At 41.3% G+C, this 22,061-nt stretch overlaps 1 protein-coding gene across 2 annotated transcripts in view; it reads right to left on the bottom strand.

The window, feature by feature from the left end:
- Positions 1 to 22,061, bottom strand: part of jp (junctophilin) — an 82,594-nt gene that overhangs the window by 23,762 nt on the left and 36,771 nt on the right. For both annotated transcript variants that reach the window (XM_090168324.1, XM_090168323.1), the window contains exons 3-5: positions 18,955 to 19,229; positions 15,327 to 15,829; positions 14,607 to 14,725 (exon numbers count right to left, since the gene is read on the bottom strand). In XM_090168324.1, coding sequence (XP_090024450.1) covers positions 14,607 to 14,725; positions 15,327 to 15,829; positions 18,955 to 19,229 — 897 coding nt within the window. The remainder of the gene's footprint in view (positions 1 to 14,606; positions 14,726 to 15,326; positions 15,830 to 18,954; positions 19,230 to 22,061) is intronic.

The raw sequence follows: 22,061 nt of genomic DNA on the forward strand, positions 1-22,061 counted from the left end.
TGCGGGAGAAAAGGCGGAGGGGTGGGGTACACTCCCCTTTAACTGGGAGAAAAGGGGAAAAGATTGCGGGAGAAAAGGCGGAGGGGTGAGGTACACTCCCCTTTAACTGGGAGAAAAGGGGAAAAGATTGCGGGAGAAAAGGCGGAGGGGTGAGGTACACTCCCCTTTAACTGGGAGAAAAGGGGAAAAGATTGCGGGAGAAAAGGCGGAGGGGTGGGGTACACTCCCCTTTAACAGGGAGAAAAGGGGAAAAGATTGCGGGAGAAAAGGCGGAGGGGTGAGGTACACTCCCCTTTAACCGGGAGAAAAGGGGAAAAGATTGCGGAAGAAAAGGCGGAGGGGTGGGGTACACTCCCCTTTAACCGGGAGAAAAGGGGAAAAGATTGCGGAAGAAAAGGCGGAGGGGTGGGGTACACTCCCCTTTAACCGGGAGAAAAGGGGAAAAGATTGCGGGAGAAAAGGCGGAGGGGTGAGGTACACTCCCCTTTAACCGGGAGAAAAGGGGAAAAGATTGCGGGAGAAAAGGCGGAGGGGTGAGGTACACTCCCCTTTAACCGGGAGAAAAGGGGAAAAGATTGCGGGAGAAAAGGCGGAGGGGTGGGGTACACTCCCCTTTAACCGGGAGAAAAGGGGAAAAGATTGCGGGAGAAAAGGCGGAGGGGTGAGGTACACTCCCCTTTAACCGGGAGAAAAGGGGAAAAGATTGCGGAAGAAAAGGCGGAGGGGTGGGGTACACTCCCCTTTAACCGGGAGAAAAGGGGAAAAGATTGCGGGAGAAAAGGCGGAGGGGTGGGGTACACTCCCCTTTAACAGGGAGAAAAGGGGAAAAGATTGCGGGAGAAAAGGCGGAGGGGTGAGGTACACTCCCCTTTAACCGGGAGAAAAGGGGAAAAGATTGCGGGAGAAAAGGCGGAGGGGTGGGGTACACTCCCCTTTAACTGGGAGAAAAGGGGAAAAGATTGCGGGAGAAAAGGCGGAGGGGTGAGGTACACTCCCCTTTAACTGGGAGAAAAGGGGAAAAGATTGCGGGAGAAAAGGGGAAAAGATTGCGGGAGAAAAGGCGGAGGGGTGAGGTACACTCCCCTTTAACTGGGAGAAAAGGGGAAAAGATTGCGGGAGAAAAGGCGGAGGGGTGGGGTACACTCCCCTTTAACAGGGAGAAAAGGGGAAAAGATTGCGGGAGAAAAGGCGGAGGGGTGAGGTACACTCCCCTTTAACCGGGAGAAAAGGGGAAAAGATTGCGGAAGAAAAGGCGGAGGGGTGGGGTACACTCCCCTTTAACCGGGAGAAAAGGGGAAAAGATTGCGGAAGAAAAGGCGGAGGGGTGGGGTACACTCCCCTTTAACCGGGAGAAAAGGGGAAAAGATTGCGGGAGAAAAGGCGGAGGGGTGAGGTACACTCCCCTTTAACCGGGAGAAAAGGGGAAAAGATTGCGGGAGAAAAGGCGGAGGGGTGAGGTACACTCCCCTTTAACCGGGAGAAAAGGGGAAAAGATTGCGGGAGAAAAGGCGGAGGGGTGGGGTACACTCCCCTTTAACTGGGAGAAAAGGGGAAAAGATTGCGGGAGAAAAGGCGGAGGGGTGAGGTACACTCCCCTTTAACTGGGAGAAAAGGGGAAAAGATTGCGGGAGAAAAGGCGGAGGGGTGAGGTACACTCCCCTTTAACTGGGAGAAAAGGGGAAAAGATTGCGGGAGAAAAGGCGGAGGGGTGGGGTACACTCCCCTTTAACAGGGAGAAAAGGGGAAAAGATTGCGGGAGAAAAGGCGGAGGGGTGAGGTACACTCCCCTTTAACCGGGAGAAAAGGGGAAAAGATTGCGGAAGAAAAGGCGGAGGGTTGGGGTACACTCCCCTTTAACCGGGAGAAAAGGGGAAAAGATTGCGGAAGAAAAGGCGGAGGGGTGGGGTACACTCCCCTTTAACCGGGAGAAAAGGGGAAAAGATTGCGGGAGAAAAGGCGGAGGGGTGAGGTACACTCCCCTTTAACCGGGAGAAAAGGGGAAAAGATTGCGGGAGAAAAGGCGGAGGGGTGAGGTACACTCCCCTTTAACCGGGAGAAAAGGGGAAAAGATTGCGGGAGAAAAGGCGGAGGGGTGGGGTACACTCCCCTTTAACCGGGAGAAAAGGGGAAAAGATTGCGGGAGAAAAGGCGGAGGGGTGAGGTACACTCCCCTTTAACCGGGAGAAAAGGGGAAAAGATTGCGGAAGAAAAGGCGGAGGGGTGGGGTACACTCCCCTTTAACCGGGAGAAAAGGGGAAAAGATTGCGGGAGAAAAGGCGGAGGGGTGGGGTACACTCCCCTTTAACCGGGAGAAAAGGGGAAAAGATTGCGGGAGAAAAGGCGGAGGGGTGAGGTACACTCCCCTTTAACCGGGAGAAAAGGGGAAAAGATTGCGGGAGAAAAGGCGGAGGGGTGAGGTACACTCCCCTTTAACCGGGAGAAAAGGGGAAAAGATTGCGGGAGAAAAGGCGGAGGGGTGAGGTACACTCCCCTTTAACCGGGAGAAAAGGGGAAAAGATTGCGGGAGAAAAGGCGGAGGGGTGGGGTACACTCCCCTTTAACTGGGAGAAAAGGGGAAAAGATTGCGGGAGAAAAGGCGGAGGGGTGAGGTACACTCCCCTTTAACTGGGAGAAAAGGGGAAAAGATTGCGGGAGAAAAGGCGGAGGGGTGAGGTACACTCCCCTTTAACTGGGAGAAAAGGGGAAAAGATTGCGGGAGAAAAGGCGGAGGGGTGGGGTACACTCCCCTTTAACAGGGAGAAAAGGGGAAAAGATTGCGGGAGAAAAGGCGGAGGGGTGAGGTACACTCCCCTTTAACCGGGAGAAAAGGGGAAAAGATTGCGGAAGAAAAGGCGGAGGGGTGGGGTACACTCCCCTTTAACCGGGAGAAAAGGGGAAAAGATTGCGGGAGAAAAGGCGGAGGGGTGAGGTACACTCCCCTTTAACCGGGAGAAAAGGGGAAAAGGTTGCGGGAGAAAAGGCGGAGGGGTGGGGTACACTCCCCTTTAACAGGGAGAAAAGGGGAAAAGATTGCGGGATTATTAATTTACTTATGGTCTTAGTCAGATGCATTGCCCTTGAAACGTAGCCATTTTCCTGGCGAGCGTAGCAATATTTCATAACATTATAAGGCAATTTTATTAATGGATGGTAACGTAATGAAGATCCCTCCAATGCCGACGTTGCCAAGTTTTCGCTGAGTTATTATAACAAGATTCCTCGTATAATTTTACTGCTTGGAAATGGGAATATAAACATACGCAAAGAAATTTCCCTTCAGTGGCATTTTATAAGACGCAAGAAGCTACTGTGTAATCATCCGCGACGGGGAAAAGTACCGTTATAGATACTTATTGGTTTCGAGAGTTGAAAATATACTGCCATCTGTTTTAATATTTTTAAACTAAATAGGAGGAAATATGAAATAATTTTTGTTCCAACTGTTGTACATGGAATTTCCTAGCAGACGACTCCCCCCTATTTATTTGGGAAAAGACACCACTACGGGGCGACACTGGTGGCATTTGGAACGTAACTCGAAATTAGAAATTGACCATTTACATTTTATTGTTGTATAAAGTCCTTTATGTTCCAACTACCGTACATGGATTAGTTTAGCAGACGACTTCCCCCTATTTAAATGGGATAAGTCACCACTACGGGGCGACACTGGTGGCATTTAAAACAAGGCAAAATTAGAAATTAACCATTTACATTTTACAATTTCTTCACGTGTACACTGATAAAAATTGGACTTAATTTATATCGCATCTTTTACATAATAGGTCTATTAATATATTTTAGACCCATTTTACTCTTTTATGTTGAATACAATACCTTTTGGGGTATTGAAAGGGTAGTAGCGCTAAGATTAAACCTTTTACAATTCTTGTGGCAAAGGTTTAAAAAAGTTACGTTCTGAAATTTAGTCCTTTTAAATAACCATTTAATTCCCTTAAACGAAGAAATAATTATATGAAAAATTTCAAGACTGGTATTAGAAAACTACGTTATTTTATTTTATTATATTTTCTTTAAAATAACACAATGCGAAGAAATTCTAATATTTAACCATATTTAAGTCTTTAAATTGCAGATTTTTTATATATGGGATATTAATTAAGGCGCCAGACTAAGCGTACCCAAATAGGGGCACCGAAGAATTTTGTTATATCTATATCAAATACCAAAATACTTCATCATTGGGCTATTGCCACCACCCGTTTAATCAGGCCATTTTAATGGTTAATATATTGAGTCGTATTGAATAATAAAAAAATGTAAATAAATGAAGAAAAGTGGATAAAAAGTGAAACATTTATAAAAACAAAAGTATAAAATAAAAAACACTGCAGATAAGGACTGAATTTGGAGAATAAAAGGTTTAAATATTTTAATAATAATCAGCTATGCTAATACCCAAGGCGACTTTTTATGTTCCGTGGCATTACCCTGAATATTGGAAAACGTTTTAGCCTCGGTTTTAACCACTTTAAAGGTCTAAAATAAAACCTTTATTTCTTCGCGCGTACGGCTACAGTGAAAGACTAAAGGTTTTGAACTTTGAAAATCGCTAAGCTGTGCATTTTTCTTCTTTTTGTTTCGCGAAATGCTGAAACGGGACATCCTATTTCAGAATCTCTCTCTCAGTCACTCGTCGACAGAGACAAGGACGGATAGAAAGAAGCTGAGCGAGTTTAGAGGTTTCTAGTCTGATGCCGTAACAATAGGGAGGGGGGATCATCACCCCCTGCCTCCTCTCTTCATCCGCTTCGTCCCTTTCGCGTCTCTCCTATCATACATTTACGTTTCTGGCACGCGGAGACCGAAGGAAGCTCAAGATGAATTTGGGATGGGATGAATACATTTTTCTTTTTCTGTGCCAAGAGAGATGCTAGCTGGCTGCGGATCGCTCTTATCAACATCTCTCGGAAAAAGCCCTGCCACGCGCTTATTTTTAATTTGAGGGAATTTTGGTTCCTCTGTACTTCGTCGGGTTTTTACGTGGACGACCAACTGTTATTTAACGGTTGGGAAAATGTCGACTGTGGTGGTTATAAAGTAGCAGTTCGAAATACATTATTGGTCTCATGGGGTAATAACGGTAATATTCATCCTTCTGTATACTGCTAATGTTATTCGCTTGCAACAAAAAGGTGGTTTCTTTAGGGTAAGAAGAGTAAGGCTATGACGTCATTTTCCTCCGATTCTGTGGGGGCGAATAATTTGAGTCGGAGTAAAATCGTTTTTCCAAAATGACTGCCTGTGGCCTTTTCAGCGGATAAATTCTGGCTAGCAGACGACAAAACCCGAACTCCTTTACACCTAATTTTCAGAAGGTGTAAAAAGAGTAGCCCTAATACTCCGGAACAAACGAATAGTTTATGGGCTAGCCAGAATTCAGTGGCGTACCTAGGGGGGCGGTCCACCCCGGGCGGCACTTTCTAGGGGCGGCATTTTTTTCACTCAAGAAAAAAATTGGTATTTTTAGTAATGGTTAACGTTTAGTCTTTTGTCGTAGTGAGCAGGCCCGGATTTAAGGGTAGGCATCCTAGGCACATGCCTAGGGGCCCCCACAAAAATTTAAAAAAAAACAATTCCAAAGGATTGAAAAAATCCGAAAATTTATTGAGACTTAGCTACGGCCCTGGGGAGTTCCAGAGGGCCCCTCTTTAGTTCATTTTATGACCTTGTTTTTATTTTATTCTATCACGGCACAAGGTATTCAGTCCTTAGGAAAAGATTTTTCGATAAATCGGGGATAATTATTAATGAAGAAATAAATACGAATTTTACATTCCTGAGTCCGGCGGTTACTATCGTAGTAATAACCGTAGATAAATGTCCGTCGAAGTTTTAGCCGATCGTTTTCAGTTTTTAGATTAACGGAAACGGATTATACGGATAGTTGAAATATATCTGTGCTGTGTAGTGAAGATTACTCATTTGACATTGACACCGACTTTTAAGTTTGTAAGTTCTTTTTTTTCTGTATTTGTTTTTACTTCATTAATTTTACATGACATTGATAATACATATAGTAAATTGTTAACCAAGTTTATTAATCTTGAATTAACCCTTGGTTTAAAATCGAAACTCTAACAATATTATCAATATATAATCTAAAGCAGTGTTGCCAATGTTTGAAAGTTGAAATTCCCATTGCTGGGTAATAAATTTCCCACTAATTCCCACACCCATATTTAGCCCCGCCCCCAAGGAAAACATAACGGAAAACATGCCATAATTTTCAAAATTTTTGAAAAATTACTTTTTAAAATTAAATTTTATTGAAATTACAAAACATTTTGGCTGTTAGGCTTGTGCATTGATTGATTGCAGTATTAGGAGGCACCTCCTTTATATTATTTATAAAATCACAAGATTCACGAAAATACACAGCTCTAGATAATTTTGGGCTTTCTGTTAATAGTCAAATTAAAAAAAAATAGAATAAATACCCGCGGACATGAAAATTCCCACAAAATCAACGTTTTGGAAAAAAAATTACCTTTTCCTACAGAGCCAAAATTAACCCTAAAAATTCCCACAATGTGGAAAATTTCCCACCATCTGGCAACACTGATCTAAAGTTAAACCAAAACTTTATCGTTTCCTTCAAACATAGTAGTGTGCACGACCACACAAGACGACATAAAAATATTTTTAGGTAATACTAATATACCGTTATATACAGGGTCTTTTTTTTTGCTCGGAAAAGTGTTTTTTTTCAAAAACTATTTATAGTACCGATTTCAAATTTGGAAGGTCAATTCTCTATACCGGGGGACATCAGTTTGAGAAATTTGAGCGTTTTCGGTAATGTTTTTCACCAATTTTGAAAAATTATTTTTCGACCACTAGGTGCGAGATAAAAAATTTCTATTATAAAGTTGTAGGCCGTCATCGAAAACCCTTAAAAATTGTTCACTCGACGAAAAACAACTTATTTATCAGTGAAAATTCGAGCTTGAAAAATTTACAAGTTGGTGAAGCCAAATTACGATTGTTTGAAACGATAATTGAAAAGGGAACAAGTCTAATACAAACGTAGTAGAGTTTTCACACTTGAAAAAATGTACACGTTTGGTTTTTAAATGCAGATATTTTATTCACATAATTTTTACAAAACATTTTCAATAATATCACCATTGGCTGCAACACAGGTTTGTGCGCGGACAATTAAGTTCTCAAACGCTTTCTCTACCATTTCTGGTGTGACGTCTCGGCAAGCACTGATTATTCGTCTAATGAGTTCCTCCCTAGTTTCAATGGGCGTGGCGTATACCTTTGCTTTAACGAATCCCCAGAGAAAATAATCCAGCGGTGTTAGGTCAGGTGACCTTGCTGGCCAATGCACTGGACCATTTCTCCCTATCCACCTTTCAGGAAACTCGTTGAGGTGCTCAGTTACTTGCCGGGAAAAATGCGGAGGGGCGCCATCTTGCTGAAACCACAACTGACGTCTTTCAGCCAATGGAAGGTCGTCGATTGCGTCACTCAGTTCGTTCTGTAGAAAATGTAAATACCTTTGGCCGTTGAGGTTCGTCGGCAGGAAAAAGGGACCAATCAAACGGTTTCCAACAAGTCCAACCCAAACATTGACCCGTTCAAATTGAACCTGGTGATGATATTCAAAACCCCAATGTGGGTTGATGTCAGACCAAAGATGGCTGTTTTGATGATTAAAGGGCCCATCTCTAGAAAATGACGCTTCGTCGGAGAACAAAACATGGCGCAAAAATTGTCTATCTTCTTGGACAGCATTTAGTAACCAGTTGCTAAATTCATAACGTCTTTGATGGTCTCCGTCAATTAGTCCTTGGTGGAGCGTAGCTCTGTATGGGTGATAGCGATTCTTACGAAGAATTTTCCACACACGATTTGCAGAACAACCCAAATCAGCAGCGGCGTTAGCGCAACTGTGACGAGGATATGCCACAAAGTACGCGAGTACATTGTTCTCGAAGTCTAAATCCGGTTGACCCAATCCGCGAAACCTAGGTTGCAAGTTACCAAATTGATTGAAATCGTGAATTGCTCGTCTTACTGTATTTACAGATGGTGCTCCATTTGGATGTCTTTCTGCGAAGATTTCAGTCACTCTTCTAAGGTTTTGCGCTGCTTCTCCATAGTAAATGGCAACTATCTCGGTACGCTCAGCTACTGAATAACGAGGCATTGTTCGAAATATTATCAAACACTGATAATAATCTCCCAAAGTTTTCCTTTAAATACCCAATGCATGTTTAGGATTGACCTATAGCCACGTGTTTTTTAAATCCGGTCGTTTTTTTAACCAAAGTTTCAACTGGATTAGGTAATTCGGTTTCAATTATCGTTTCAAACAATCGTAATTTGGCTTCACCAACTTGTAAATTTTTCAAGCTCGAATTTTCACTGATAAATAAATTGTTTTTCGTCGAGTGAACAATTTTTAAGGGTTTTCGATGACGGCCTACAACTTTATAATAGAAATTTTTTATCTCGCACCTAGTGGTCGAAAAATAATTTTTCAAAATTGGTGAAAAACATTACCGAAAACGCTCAAATTTCTCAAACTGATGTCCCCCGGTATAGACAATTGACCTTCCAAATTTGAAATCGGTACTATAAATAGTTTTTGAAAAAAAACACTTTTCCGAGCAAAAAAAAAGACCCTGTATAATCCGTTTTAATTCTTACTAAATACTAATATACCGTTATATATAATCCGTTTTAATTCTTACTAAATACTAATATACCGTTATATATAATCCGTTTTAATTCTTACTAAATACTAATTATACCGTATAGTTATACGTAGACACGTATAATACAGGGTTGCCACAAAATTTTCAGATTCAAATTCCCTGACTATTCCCTGACCATTTTAAGAGATTTTCCCTGACTTATTAATGCCAAATTTTTTCTTTTATATTTTACTTTTATCAGTTAAAAAATTTATATGGACTTATATTTCCGTAAAAAGGTTATTGCAATGTTGAAAAAATTAGCCAAACTTTCAAGGAAATAAATGATAATCGTGGAATTTGTCATATATCTAGAGTTAAATTACCTTAAAAAAGTGCCCAGATAAAATTGATTTCCCTGAATTTTTACCAATTTTTAAAATTCCCTGACTTTTTAGGCCCATTTTTAAATTCCCTGACTTTTCCCTGTTTTCCCTGACGTGTGGCAACCCTGTAATACGTGTCTACGTACCATAGATATAGGAAACGTATATAAAGGTCTAGATAAAATATTTCAAAGGGAGTGAATACGGAGGTGACAGCTAGCAGAAACGCGTAATTTCTGCAGGCTATCCTTATAACGCGCTATCTATCGGTAAGAAAGCTCGTGCTATCGTCGCGAGAGCCATTGTCTCCTGCTTAGAAATTATACTAAAAGTCACCAACAGATGGTGTCTAAAGACTTCCGCCTGCGGAAAGGTCAAGCACTTAGTACTAAAATGCTAAGAGAGCTCGCGCTCTTGGTCACGTGCCTTCCTCGGTGTCTGCTAGGTGTCAATTCCGTATTTTATGTTAGGCTTAGACGCCCCGAAATTTATCTAGACCTTTATATACATTTCTTATATCTATGCTACGTACGCTATGATGGGGAAATATAATTTTAAAACCTTTACAGCACGAAAATCGAAAAGAGTGCAATTTTGTTCGGTTTAAATACGTTTATCACATCTTAACGAGTTCTACTCTACTTCACTTTAACTTTCATTGTTAGACTGCCTTGAAATCAGCGTTGCCAGACGTACAATAATTATTGTACAAAACCATAATGTTAGGTTAAAATTTTGGTCGTACCATAATGTTAGGCTTGCACAATATTGTACGCTTATTTACAGTAATATAATATAATATTATATATACTTTACATTGCGTTTTGGCTCTTTTGGAAATTGGGAAGGGCGGCAAATTCGTGACCCGCCCCGGGCGTCAAAGGGTCTAGGTACGCCACTGCCAGAATTTGTCTGTTGAAAAGGCCACAGGCAGACCATTTTTTTTAGTCCGACTCAAACTATTCTCCACTGCACAGAATCAAAATAAAATGACGTCATAGCCTTACTCTTCTTACCTTACTCTGAAATCCCGGAACAAGCGAAAAGAAACCACCTAATTATGACCAAAATATAAACTACGGACGAAGCCTATTTTAACATTTTATATCGTTATTCGGAGTAATACACGCAGTAAAATTTGCGCCGCGGTGAGGGTTGGAGAGAAATTCGCGGCCCAAGGGAATCTTCATGGAACCCAAATTAATTGGGGAGGGAACGAAGTAAAAATCAACAAATATCGACTCGTAGTGAGGAACACGGAGGAACTAAGTAGCACTGGTAAAAGTGTATTTTTTGATATTTCGTCGTTCTGTGGAGATGCTATCGCCATCTACCTACGATATAATACCATAGACTAAAAAAAGATCAGGAAGGCGACAATAAATAGTCTTTTATGTGGTCGATCTCGAGTCGAGCATTCATTAAACCTTTTGCATACGAAAGTACAGGGATTGGTAATTATGCCACTTTTGGTAGCATCCGATGTATGTGACGTCATCAGATCTTTACAATAAAGGCCTAATTAAATTTCCCGTATCTTCTATTACATCATTCGCAAATCATGGAGGAAGAAACTATACTATCCTGGATAATAAAAGCAGGCGCGTGAACAGCGGTACAATTGACCTTTGTGCCTAGTAGAGTGTCGCCACCTATGGATGAACAGAATAACTATATGAAAATTCCGAAATGGCTGTCCTAAAATAGGAGTCGCTAAAGCCTACGAACCAGGCGTAACGCCTGGCGCCTCTAGCGGATTTTCGTGCCACACTTCGAATAATCGGCCCGTGCTAGAGGTATCGTATTCACCTCTCCATGCGCCAATGATGTAATTAAATAATATCCGAAGTTTATGATAAATATATGGAGAAATATTCACATGGGACAATAAAATCAACATGTATATTCGCGGGTTCAATGAAAAGGAATTTTTCACCAAATCGCTGAAAACTTACCGCTTGTATTACTTAGCTTAACGATGTAAAATTTAAGACTTACAATGCCTGGGGATTTTCACTTAATTAAAAAATGCTTAGTGCAAAATACTTTCTCCATAACTCAAAATGCTTAGTGCAACATACTTTCTCCATAAGTCAAAATGCTTAGTGCAAAATACTTTCTCCATAACTCAAAATGCAAAATACTTTCTGCATAACTCAAAATGCAAAATATAAAATGCATTTGAAAGTTGGTTTTTATAAAGTAAAATGTATTATGGTTTTGCAGCTCAAAATAAAAATACGAAATGCCTTTTGAAAGTTGGTTTTTCTAAATGCAAAAAGTAAACTGTAAAATGGTTTTTGCAGCTCAAAATAAAATACGAAATGCCTTTTGAAAGTTGGTTTTTCTAAATGCAAAAAGTAAAATGTAATATGGTTTTGCAGCTCAAAATAAAAATACAAAATGCATTTTGAAAGTTGGTTTTTCTAAATGCAAAAAGTAAAATGTAATATGGTTTTGCAGCTCAAAATAAAAATACAAAATGAATTTTGAAAATGGTAATGCAAAATGTTTTTACAAATGCACTCTGTTTACTTTTAATTATTTATATTTTAATTATTAATAATTAATTAATTATTGTTATTAATTGTAATCAATAATAATTAATTAATTATTGTTTTTAATTCTAATCAATAATAATTAATTAATTATTATTATTAATGGGTTATTAATAATAATTACGTAGAGATTTCAAAACCATCCTCGCAGCCAGCGGTGGCACTGTACAAATGTTCGTCTGCTTCTGAGTGAGTGAGTCACTGAGTATCGCCATCTATGATTACTTGGGAGTAACTAGCAGACGAACTTTCTCTACAAGAGCTGCGATGATGGTACCAGAGTAAAAACATTTTGAAAAAGCATTTTGAAAATTTTTTTCCACATATCAAACCCACAAAATGGAAAATGTAAAATACAAAATACTTTTTCTACCTCAAAATGCATTTTGAACAACCCTGTAAACCATATTATCTTTTAATAGTTTTAGAAAATCATAATATTTCAACCCGCCAATAACATTAGCAGTTAGAGTTAAATCATAAACTTCTGATAAAAATAACTTTCGTAATTAATAATAGCAACAACATTAAGAGTTAACCGAGAATTGGGGGTACGCACCCTATTCGCCTCATGGTCCCCGAAAAAATAGTCACTCTCCCTAAGTATAAATAAATATATTATTGCCAATACATATCCAATGACCCGTATTTATACTTTGAATTCCGCTGAAGTGTACAGTTCGGGAAATCCGCGCGTTGTTAGCACTATATCCGACCTCCTTTTAACGAATAACTGACAATGAGTGAAAGGGAGAGTGGGGTTATTTTTAAAAATAATGTTCGGCTGATTGGCACGCTTGCCAACTGGGCTTCCTCAAATACCGAAGATCTTCAACTCCATTCTTACTGAAATACCTCTCAACCTTTACCCTAAGGTATATATTCTAAATATACACTATCGGGTGTCGGTGAAAGAAAGTCCTCATTTAAATTTGGAAGGTTATTTTAAGCGTATTGTTTTTTCAGGGGCGTAGAAACGTTTGGGGCAAGGTAACTGAAACCTTGGGCTCCTTCAGGCGCCTAGGGGCTGATCGCACCCCGCAATCGGTGCCTGTATATTTTTGTTTGTCACTGATTACATATTTAGTACTACCAATAATGTACTTATTTATATTTAGGGAGGATAACTGTGAGAGGGAAGGACCTTACTCTTCGATCATGAGGAGGGAAGGAGCTAACCCTTAGAGCACGAGTGGAAGGAGCTTACACTTCGAGCAAGAGGGGAAGGAGCTTACACTTCGAGCAAGAGGGGAAGGAGCTTACACTTCGAGCACGAGGGGAAGGAGCTTACACCTCGAGCATGAGGGGAAGGAACTTACACTTCGAGCATGAGTGGGGAGGAACTTACACTTCGAGCACGATGGAAAAGGAGCTAACACTTCGAGCACGAGCGAGAAGGAGCTTACACTTCGAGCAAGAGGGGAAGGAGCTTACACTTGGAGCACGAGGGGAAGGAGCTTACACTTCGAGCATGAGGGGAAGGAACTTACACTTCGAGCACGAGGGAAAGGACCTTACACTTCGAGCATGAGGGGAAGGAACTTACACTTCGAGCATGAGTGGGGAGGAACTTACACTTCGAGCATGAGTGAGGAGGAACTTACACTTCGAGCACGATGGAAAAGGAGCTAACACTTCGAGCACGAGCGAGAAGGAGCTTACACTTCGAGCAAGAGGGGGAAGGAGCTTACACTTCGAGCATGAGTGGAAGGAGCTAACCCTTCGAGCATGAGGGGGAAGGACCTTACTCTTCGAGCACGATGGGAAGGAGCTTACACTTGGAGCACGAGGGGAAGGAGCTTACACTTGGAGCACGAGGGGAAGGAGCTTACACTTGGAGCACAAGGGGACCAAAATAGTATATAATATAGAGAGTTGCCACAGGTCAGGCATACAGGGAAAAGTTAAGTACTGTGAAAATAGGCAAAAATTTGGGAAAAGATCAAGAAATTTTAGGAATTTTTTTCAAAATTTAGAAAAAGATTAGGAAATTTTAAGAATTGGTAAAAAGGGAATTTGTCTTGATATTTTTGACGTTAGATCTGTGATACATTCGATGATTATTATTTAGTTCCTTAAATGTCCTGGTCAGTTTTGAGCGTTTCAATTATAAAAAGTGTTTTAGTTCAAACATAACTCCAAGTAAATTCGTTAACTTCTGATAAAAGTATAATGCAACTTTAAAAATTGTCCAATTTTGACCTTAAAAAGTTTCAGAAAAAATGGCCGGGTATAATTTAGCTAATTTGAATTTGAAAATATTGTGGCATTAAGGATAATTTATTATTATAATATAATATATATTCAAAACTAAAGATATTTCTCGTCTGGGATTAATTTTGGCTTCATTAAACCTTTAACAACTTTAACAAGTCAATTTTTACTTCAATACCGATCAAAAGTGTTGGAGGGTGCAAATAACATTTTTACCCCTACGGATAACTTATTATTATTATTATAAGTCTATAATATTATTGTATACAGTTTTGGTTAATATATAATACTAATAATATATAATAATAATAATATTAATAATAATAATAATAATAATAATGGTTTCATGTATTGAAGCCGTTTTGTAGAGCAATACATTTACAAATATGTAATATATCACTCCAGTAAAAACATGTGCGGGGAGGGGTTAGTAATAGCATAAGTCTATAATAATATTCTATAAGTTTGTCACTTTGGGGAATATTTTACTGAGAGCTAGTAACGATGTGACGTCATCACAAGAAGAAAATCTCCCCCTATCGAGGCGCTGTCAAGGCTACGTGTGACGCGTTAGCAAGCAGACGCAAAATGGCGACGAAGCCCGTAATGCAGTCTGTCTTGTGAATAGATCTCGGTTTACACTTTTGCATGTGAACAATAGGAAGTTTTACACTTATGTAACAATATTATAGACTTATGGTAAGGGGAATTACCCCTTTGGGTTCATACACCCCTGGTTTTTTGTGGATGAATGATGAATTTGAAAAATAACTCACCTAATTGATGAAAATCGGGAGCGAATTGTTTGGCGATGAGTCGAGCAATGTCGGAATCCTCTCTGGCGTGCATGGCCCCGATGTCGGCCTGCTCAGCTTTGCCCCTGGCCGTTGCCGTCCTGCAAAATCATCACACGCCATCGTCATTATTAGTTGGAGTGAAGCTCCCTTATCACCGACTCAAAAGTCGAAATGTTTGCAGAGTAAATGTTAACCGATTTGAATCGAATTTTGAAAGTAACTAGTCCTAACATTTGTGGTCTGAGATAAAAGATAAACTTTATAACACGGGGGTCTTTAGGAAGCTACGACGGTACGACCGCTCGTAACGTGAATGACGTGAAAAATATGTTTCTTTAAATAATGTAACTGATATTCGTTCTCTTCAGTTCACTAATTTAAATTTATTTATTTATTAAAATTCATAATATTTCAATGACGTATATTAAATATCGTAATGTTTGTCTGAGAATTCAATTAAATTTGGACTAAGAGCAAATATTCTTTCAACTTATTTGAAATTAAATTAATGGTTAAAATGGCAATGATTAATCATGGCATAAAATCCGATTTATTCAAATTTCCAAGTATCAAGATACGATAGGAATTATTTTAAAGGGGTCAATTTAAGATATAAGGAAATTTTGTCTAACGCGTTTCGATCATTATGCAAATATCGAAAATAGAGCGATAGAAAGATTACGTGTATTTGGTCATTACCTGGAAATGGCTATATCCGCTTTCTGAAGGGCGATCTGGGAGCCTCGAATGGACGCGCTGACGGCGGACTCGATCCTCTCTTTGAATTTGGCCGATCTGAGCAGGAAGAGGTGCTTCTTCTTTCCGGAAGTGACCAGGACGTTGTTCTTGTACTTGCCCTCCTCTTTGGTGCCGTCCTTGAAGGTCGTGACCCCGTAGCCGTACTTCTTGTTGTTGTACCACTCGCCTTCGTACTTGAGGCCGTCGGACCTCTCGGCGATGCCGAAGCCGCATCTCTTGTCGTTCTTCCACTCGCCCATGTACGTCTCGATCACGTTGGCGTCCGTGATGTCGTCCTGGCTGACGAAGCTGATATTGCTGTCCGTGTGCGCCGAGTTGCGGGTCAACCCGGAGTGGCTGGACTCCGAACTGGCCGAGCTCATGTTGGAACCCGTACTTCTGATGGACCCGGACCCTCGCTTATCGATGTCCCCCGTACTACGTTGTTTCTTGATTCGCAAACCCTGCGGAAGTCACGAGTTTAATGATTATTAGAATATTATCTTTATTTAAAGGACTAATCATTACGCGTAATCGGTGTACATGCTTCCCGTAATGAGTAATCTCGACCCTAATACGCGTAATTTAGACGACATCTTCTTACGCTCTCCCCGTACTTTTCGCGTAATCTCCCTGTACACCGCGTAATCTTCACGTAGTTCTCCCGTAATCTCGACGTACTTATTGTAATAATCGAGTAATCTCGACGTACTTATTGTAATAATCGAGTAATCTCGACGTACTTATTGTAATAATCGAGTAATCTCGTCGTACTTCTTGTAATAATCGAGTAATCTCGTCGTACTTATTGTAATAATCGAGTAATATCGTACTCCGCGTAATCTCTACAAATCCTTGGTGTAACCTGAGCGTATTCTTGGCGTTTTCAGCGTAATCTTAGAGTACTCTGAGTAACCTCTACGCACTCTTCACGTACTCATTGTAATCATCGCTTACTGTCAGCTTTCCCGCGTACTCTTAGCTTTATCCGTATACCCTTAGCGAACTCTTAGTGGTATCCCCGTACTCTAAGCGGTCTCTTCGTACTCTTAGCGGTCTTAGCGGTCTTTGCGTACTGAGTACTCTTATTGATCTCCCCGTATTCTCAGCGGTCTCTTCGTACTTTTAGCGCTCTCCGCGCTCTACGCCTACTCTAATAAATAATAATAATAATAATCAGCTATAGGCTAATACCCAAGGCACTACCCTAGGCCTAAGTCATCAAGCGACTTTTGAAGCCGTTAATTCAGGTGGCCGGGTTACAATGCGTAGGAGGGTGGTGGCAAGCCCTGCATGAAACGCGCTCGAGCCAACAGCTCCCTACACCTATTACCGTTAACCTCAACAAGTTTTTATGGAAGGGGAAACCGAAGATCTCGGGGGAAAAGCCCTTAAACCAGTGGGGGATAACTTGCAAACTCAACGCAGACTGAGTTGTTCCGAGTTTTAACCCAGTGCCACAAGCTGGGATCGAACCCGGCTCCTCTTGCTGCGAGGCGAAAGTGCTAACCATTCCGCCACCCCTCACCACTCCACGTACTCTTAGCTTTCTCCGCGTACTATTAGCTTTCTCAGCGTACTGTTTGCGGTCTCCGCGTACTGTTTGCGGTCTCCACGTACTCTTAGCTTTTTCCTTAGCGGTCTTCCTGTACTCTTAACTTTCTCCGCGTATTCTTAACTTTCTCCGCGTATTCTTAACTTTCTCCGCGTACTCTTAACTTTCTCCGCGTACTCTTAACTTTCTCCGCGTACTCTTAACTTTCTCCGCGTACTCTTAACTTTCTCCGCGTACTCTTAACGGTCTTCCCGTACTCTTAACTTTCTCCGCGTATTCTTAACTTTCTCCGCGTATTCTTAACTTTCTCCGGGTACTCTTAACTTTCTCCGGGTACTCTTAACTTTCTCCGGGTACTCTTAACTTTCTCCGGGTACTCTTAACTTTCTCCGGGTACTCTTAACTTTCTCCGGGTACTCTTAACTTTCTCCGCGTACTCTTAACTTTCTCCGCGTATTCTTAGCGGTCTCCGCGTACTCTTAGCGGTCTCCGCGTACTCTTAACTTTCTCCGCGTACTCTTAACTTTCTCCGCGTACTCTTAACTTTCTCCGCGTACTCTTAACTTTCTCCGCGTACTCTTAACAGTCTTCGCATACTATTAGCTTTCTCAGCGTACTCTTAACTTTCTCCGCGTGTTCTTAACTTTCTCCGCGTATTCTTAACTTTCTCAGCGTACTCTTTGCGGTCTCTGCGTTTTCTTAGCGGTCTCTGCGTATTCTTAGCGGTCTCCGCGTACTCTTAACTTTCTCCGCGTACTCTTAACAGTCTTCGCATACTATTAGCTTTCTCAGCGTACTCTTAACTTTCTCCGCGTATTCTTAACTTTCTCCGCGTATTCTTAACTTTCTCAGCGTACTCTTTGCGGTCTCTGCGTATTATTAGCGGTCTCTGCGTATTCTTAGCGGTCTCCGCGTACTCTTAACTTTCTCCGCGTACTCTTAACTTTCTCCGCGTACTCTTAACTTTCTCAGCGTACTCTTAACTTTCTCCGCGTACTCTTAACAGTCTTCGCATACTATTAGCTTTCTCAGCGTACTCTTAACTTTCTCCGCGTATTCTTAACTTTCTCCGCGTATTCTTAACTTTCTCAGCGTACTCTTTGCGGTCTCTGCGTATTATTAGCGGTCTCTGCGTATTCTTAGCGGTCTCCGCGTACTCTTAACTTTCTCCGCGTACTCTTAACTTTCTCCGCGTACTCTTAACTTTCTCAGCGTACTCTTAACTTTCTCCGCGTACTCTTAACAGTCTTCGCATACTATTAGCTTTCTCAGCGTACTCTTAACTTTCTCCGCGTATTCTTAACTTTCTCCGCGTATTCTTAACTTTCTCAGCGTACTCTTTGCGGTCTCTGCGTATTATTAGCGGTCTCCGCGTATTCTTAGCGGTCTCCGCGTACTCTTAACTTTCTCCGCGTACTCTTAACTTTCTCCGCGTACTCTTAACTTTCTCCGCGTACTCTTAACTTTCTCCGCGTACTCTTAACTTTCTCCGCGTATTCTTAGCGGTCTCCGCGTACTCTTCACTTTCTCCGCGTACTCTTAACGGTCTTCGCGTACTATTAGCTTTCTCAGCGTACTCTTTGTGGTCTCCGCGTACTCTTAACTTTCACCGCGTACTATTAGCTTTCTCAGCGTACTGTTAGCTTTATCAGCGTACTCTTTGTGGTCTCCCCGTACTCTTAGCTTTCTCCGTGTACTCTTAGAGGTCTTCGCGTACTCTTTGTGGTCTCCACATATTCTTAGCGGTTCCAGCGTACTCTTGGAGGTCTCCTCGAAACCTTTCGGTCTCCACTTTCTCTTAGAATACTGCGAGGAATCTCTACGTACTCTTCCAGTTCTCATCGTAATCACTGTATAATATTTGCGTCATCCACGTAAACAGTGCACAGTCAAACTCTAAAGTGGTTTCCACTAGGGCCCTTCAAAATGTATTTTACTTTACGCGCGTAAGCCGTTTGTACGTCTCAAAGTTGAATGACGCACTATTACGCGTTTATATGCTTTAATTTCGGATAAGCTCCGGTACACGCTCACCTGTAAGATGGATCTCTTGAGGTTGGTGGATTTTTCGACCAAGGATCGCCTTCTGGCCGGTGGCTCATCGCTGCGGGCCTTCAAGACGAACCCTCCGCGGCAATCGTCGATTTTCCGGTCCCTCTCGGATGCCGGGTCCACGTGTTCGCTTCGGAGGGATGTCAGAGATTCTCTTATGCTCTTTGGCCGGTAGTGAGACGCCAGTCCGAACGGGGCGCTGGACCTGACGCCGTACCCGTGTCGCATACCTCGCATCCATTGCCCTTGGTATATACCTGCAAACATGTACGAAACAAATATTAACTTAGCATAATAATCGTGTTCGCATTAGTACGCAATCGGAATATGATCCTAAATGTTGCCTTGTTACCAAACACCAGTGTGTTGCGTGTGGAATACTTTTAAGGCGTTTGTAGGTGGCGATAAGTTGTGCATATCTCTTATGAGATGAGTATCCATCTAGGCTATAAAAATGATACACGTACCTTCGTAGTACCTAGGAGCAACAAACACAAGGAGAACGCAGCTAGCCTTTAAACACGCTAACGCAGTGTTGTGTACAAATTTCATTGGACGAACCTTTACGCTGAACGATTTACGGGCGGGGGGGGGGAAGACAATTTCCGAATTTTCCCCTTCCGACGGCTGCAAGCGCTTAAGCGTCTAGCCAATGAAAAACGTACGCAAGAAAATCCACGACTTTTGACGGGTTGCGTTCTCCTTGTGTGTTTGTTGCTCCTAGGTGGCACCACATTAGGCCCAAGTCAACAGGGGGCCGGGTTACAATGCGTAGGAGGGTGGTGGCAAGCCCTTCATGCCATGCGAGCCAACAGCACACCCTGCACTAACTATTACCGTTAACCTCTACCAGTTTTTATGGAAAGACGTTAGCCTATCGAAATACAAGGGTGTAATTATAAATACTAAAATTTCGTTCCATGGTCGATATAACTTAAAGTAAAATTTAATAAAAGTTCTGCTACTACATGGAGGTTAATAAAATAAAATAAAATTTATTATTGGTAGCTTTCGGACCGCGGTCCTTCGTCAGCCGTTGTTACACAAGGGTGTAATTTGAAGGTAATTAATTATGATAGCTGGGGCCAAATAGTTCCATGAACTGTATTTAATATTTATAAACTATTTAGGAGGGTGGTGGCGAGCCCTACATGCCACGCGAGCCAACAGCTTCCAACACTTACTATTATTAAAAGTAACATAATAAATATGAGTATGGCACAGAACGAATTCGGTTAATGTAAGTCTGTCGTGGAGTGATTGCGAAATAGGAAGTTTCCGAACAGGAAACTCGTCCCTTCCTACTCTTTCCGTTGGCAAAATAGTTGGTTAGTTTGATGACGAGAAATATGAGCCTACACGCGTTTAGATTTGAAATTCGAAAATAGCTAGCTTCTGAAATGAAGAAACTGATTATAATCGTTATTTTTATCTTCCGATTCAATAATTCATCATTCCATTTTCCAAAAGTAAGCGTTATTTACACCGTCACCGATTTTGCGGGCATCCTCCAAATACTAGGAGAGTTGTCAGTCCGTCGGTACGTAATGGCTTAAGTTGTCATTGACGAAACAGACCATCATTAAAAAAATTTACATTGGGTGAATAGGAAGTGTCTTCCTTATATTTATCATGTTACTTATGCTATTGCCGTTAACCTTTTCAAAGGGGAACCGAAGAACTCGGGGGAAAACCCCTTAAGCCAGTGGGGAGAGAACTTGTAAACTCAACGCGGAAGGAGTTGTTCCGAGTTTCCACCCAGTGCCACAAGTATCCTGCTCCTCTTTAAAGGCCGACTACATAAATCTTCGGTTTACTCTGTCTTTCACTGGAAGTAGGCTTACTGCAAAACACGTGTGCCACGCAGTCAGCCTACTTACTGTGAAAGACAGACTAAACCGAAGATTTATGTAGTCGGCCTTTAAGCGGTAGCCAACGAAAGTACGTTTCAAGCTAATTTTGCCAATAACTTTAGCAATATTGGAAGATGAATACCTCTTACGTAAGAGATAACTTATATACTTCTGATAATAAATATTATTTTTGAAGAAGGAAATATTTATCTTCTGAAGATCGTTAATTAAAAGTGTATTAATTAATATAATGGAAATTACGCTACAAGAGCTCCCTAAACATTAGCGAATTAAAAAATTAGTGTTTTTCCCGTTGGCTCAACCTATAATTTAATTAATTACTCGTAATATTAGGGGTAGGACCCCGATATCAACTCGGCAACGTTATTCGAAGCAGCTACACTTGTGGGCCTAATTGCTACGTCTTGTTAGGCGCAGGAAAAGAAAGCTGGCCCTTCTCTAAATATACCCCTTTCATCAAGTATAATCATTACCTTTACCCGGAAGTGGGCGCTGGTACCGGAAGTTAGAGAAAAAGCAAAGAAACGCCGCCCCCTATTTTAACTCTGACAGGAACCCACGGGGGTAGTACCCATTCAAATCGCTATCTTAGTTCCAAAATCAGGTATCTCAAATAAAGGATATTTTGTGTAAAAAAGCATTTAAATTTATAAAAATGTATAGAGTTGCGAATTGCTTTTAATAAATGATTAAAAATCGTTAACTTTGAAAATATTTAGGCCAAATTTTACATATTTTTACTATAAACAAAATGATGATTTGGGCATTGCTACCAATAGACTTCGAGCTTAGGAAACATAGCGCCATCTGCCTTAATATCCGTGAAATAAATATGTGAAGAAATAGCAGACGACTTTTGAATTTCAATGTTTTTCGGTTGAAACTTTCCGCTGTTATGCCACGGCCAACTTTGATCTCTCGCGCTACAGCGGCCATCTCATTCGTTGACGTTTCTGTGTTAATCTATGAGCAAAAGATGTGTATGACGTGAGCGCCCCTAGCGGATTATTATTTTTAGTATAGTTTTTACATTGAAGTCAATATAACAAGCGAGCGTGACGCTGAACTCCTACACGTTATAGTACAGTTTATAGGGGGAAAATCCTTGCTCGCGGAATTTCGACGAATGTGTTGGCCGTTGTAGCGCGAACAACGCGTGATCAAAGTTGGCCGTGGTTGTGCAGAGATAATTTTTAACGAGCAGACAGCAAGACA

Source organism: Leiobunum rupestre, chromosome 3 (assembly GCF_980474605.1).
Source record: "Leiobunum rupestre chromosome 3, qqLeiRupe1.1.hap1, whole genome shotgun sequence".
NCBI classification, from domain to species: domain Eukaryota; kingdom Metazoa; phylum Arthropoda; class Arachnida; order Opiliones; family Sclerosomatidae; genus Leiobunum; species Leiobunum rupestre.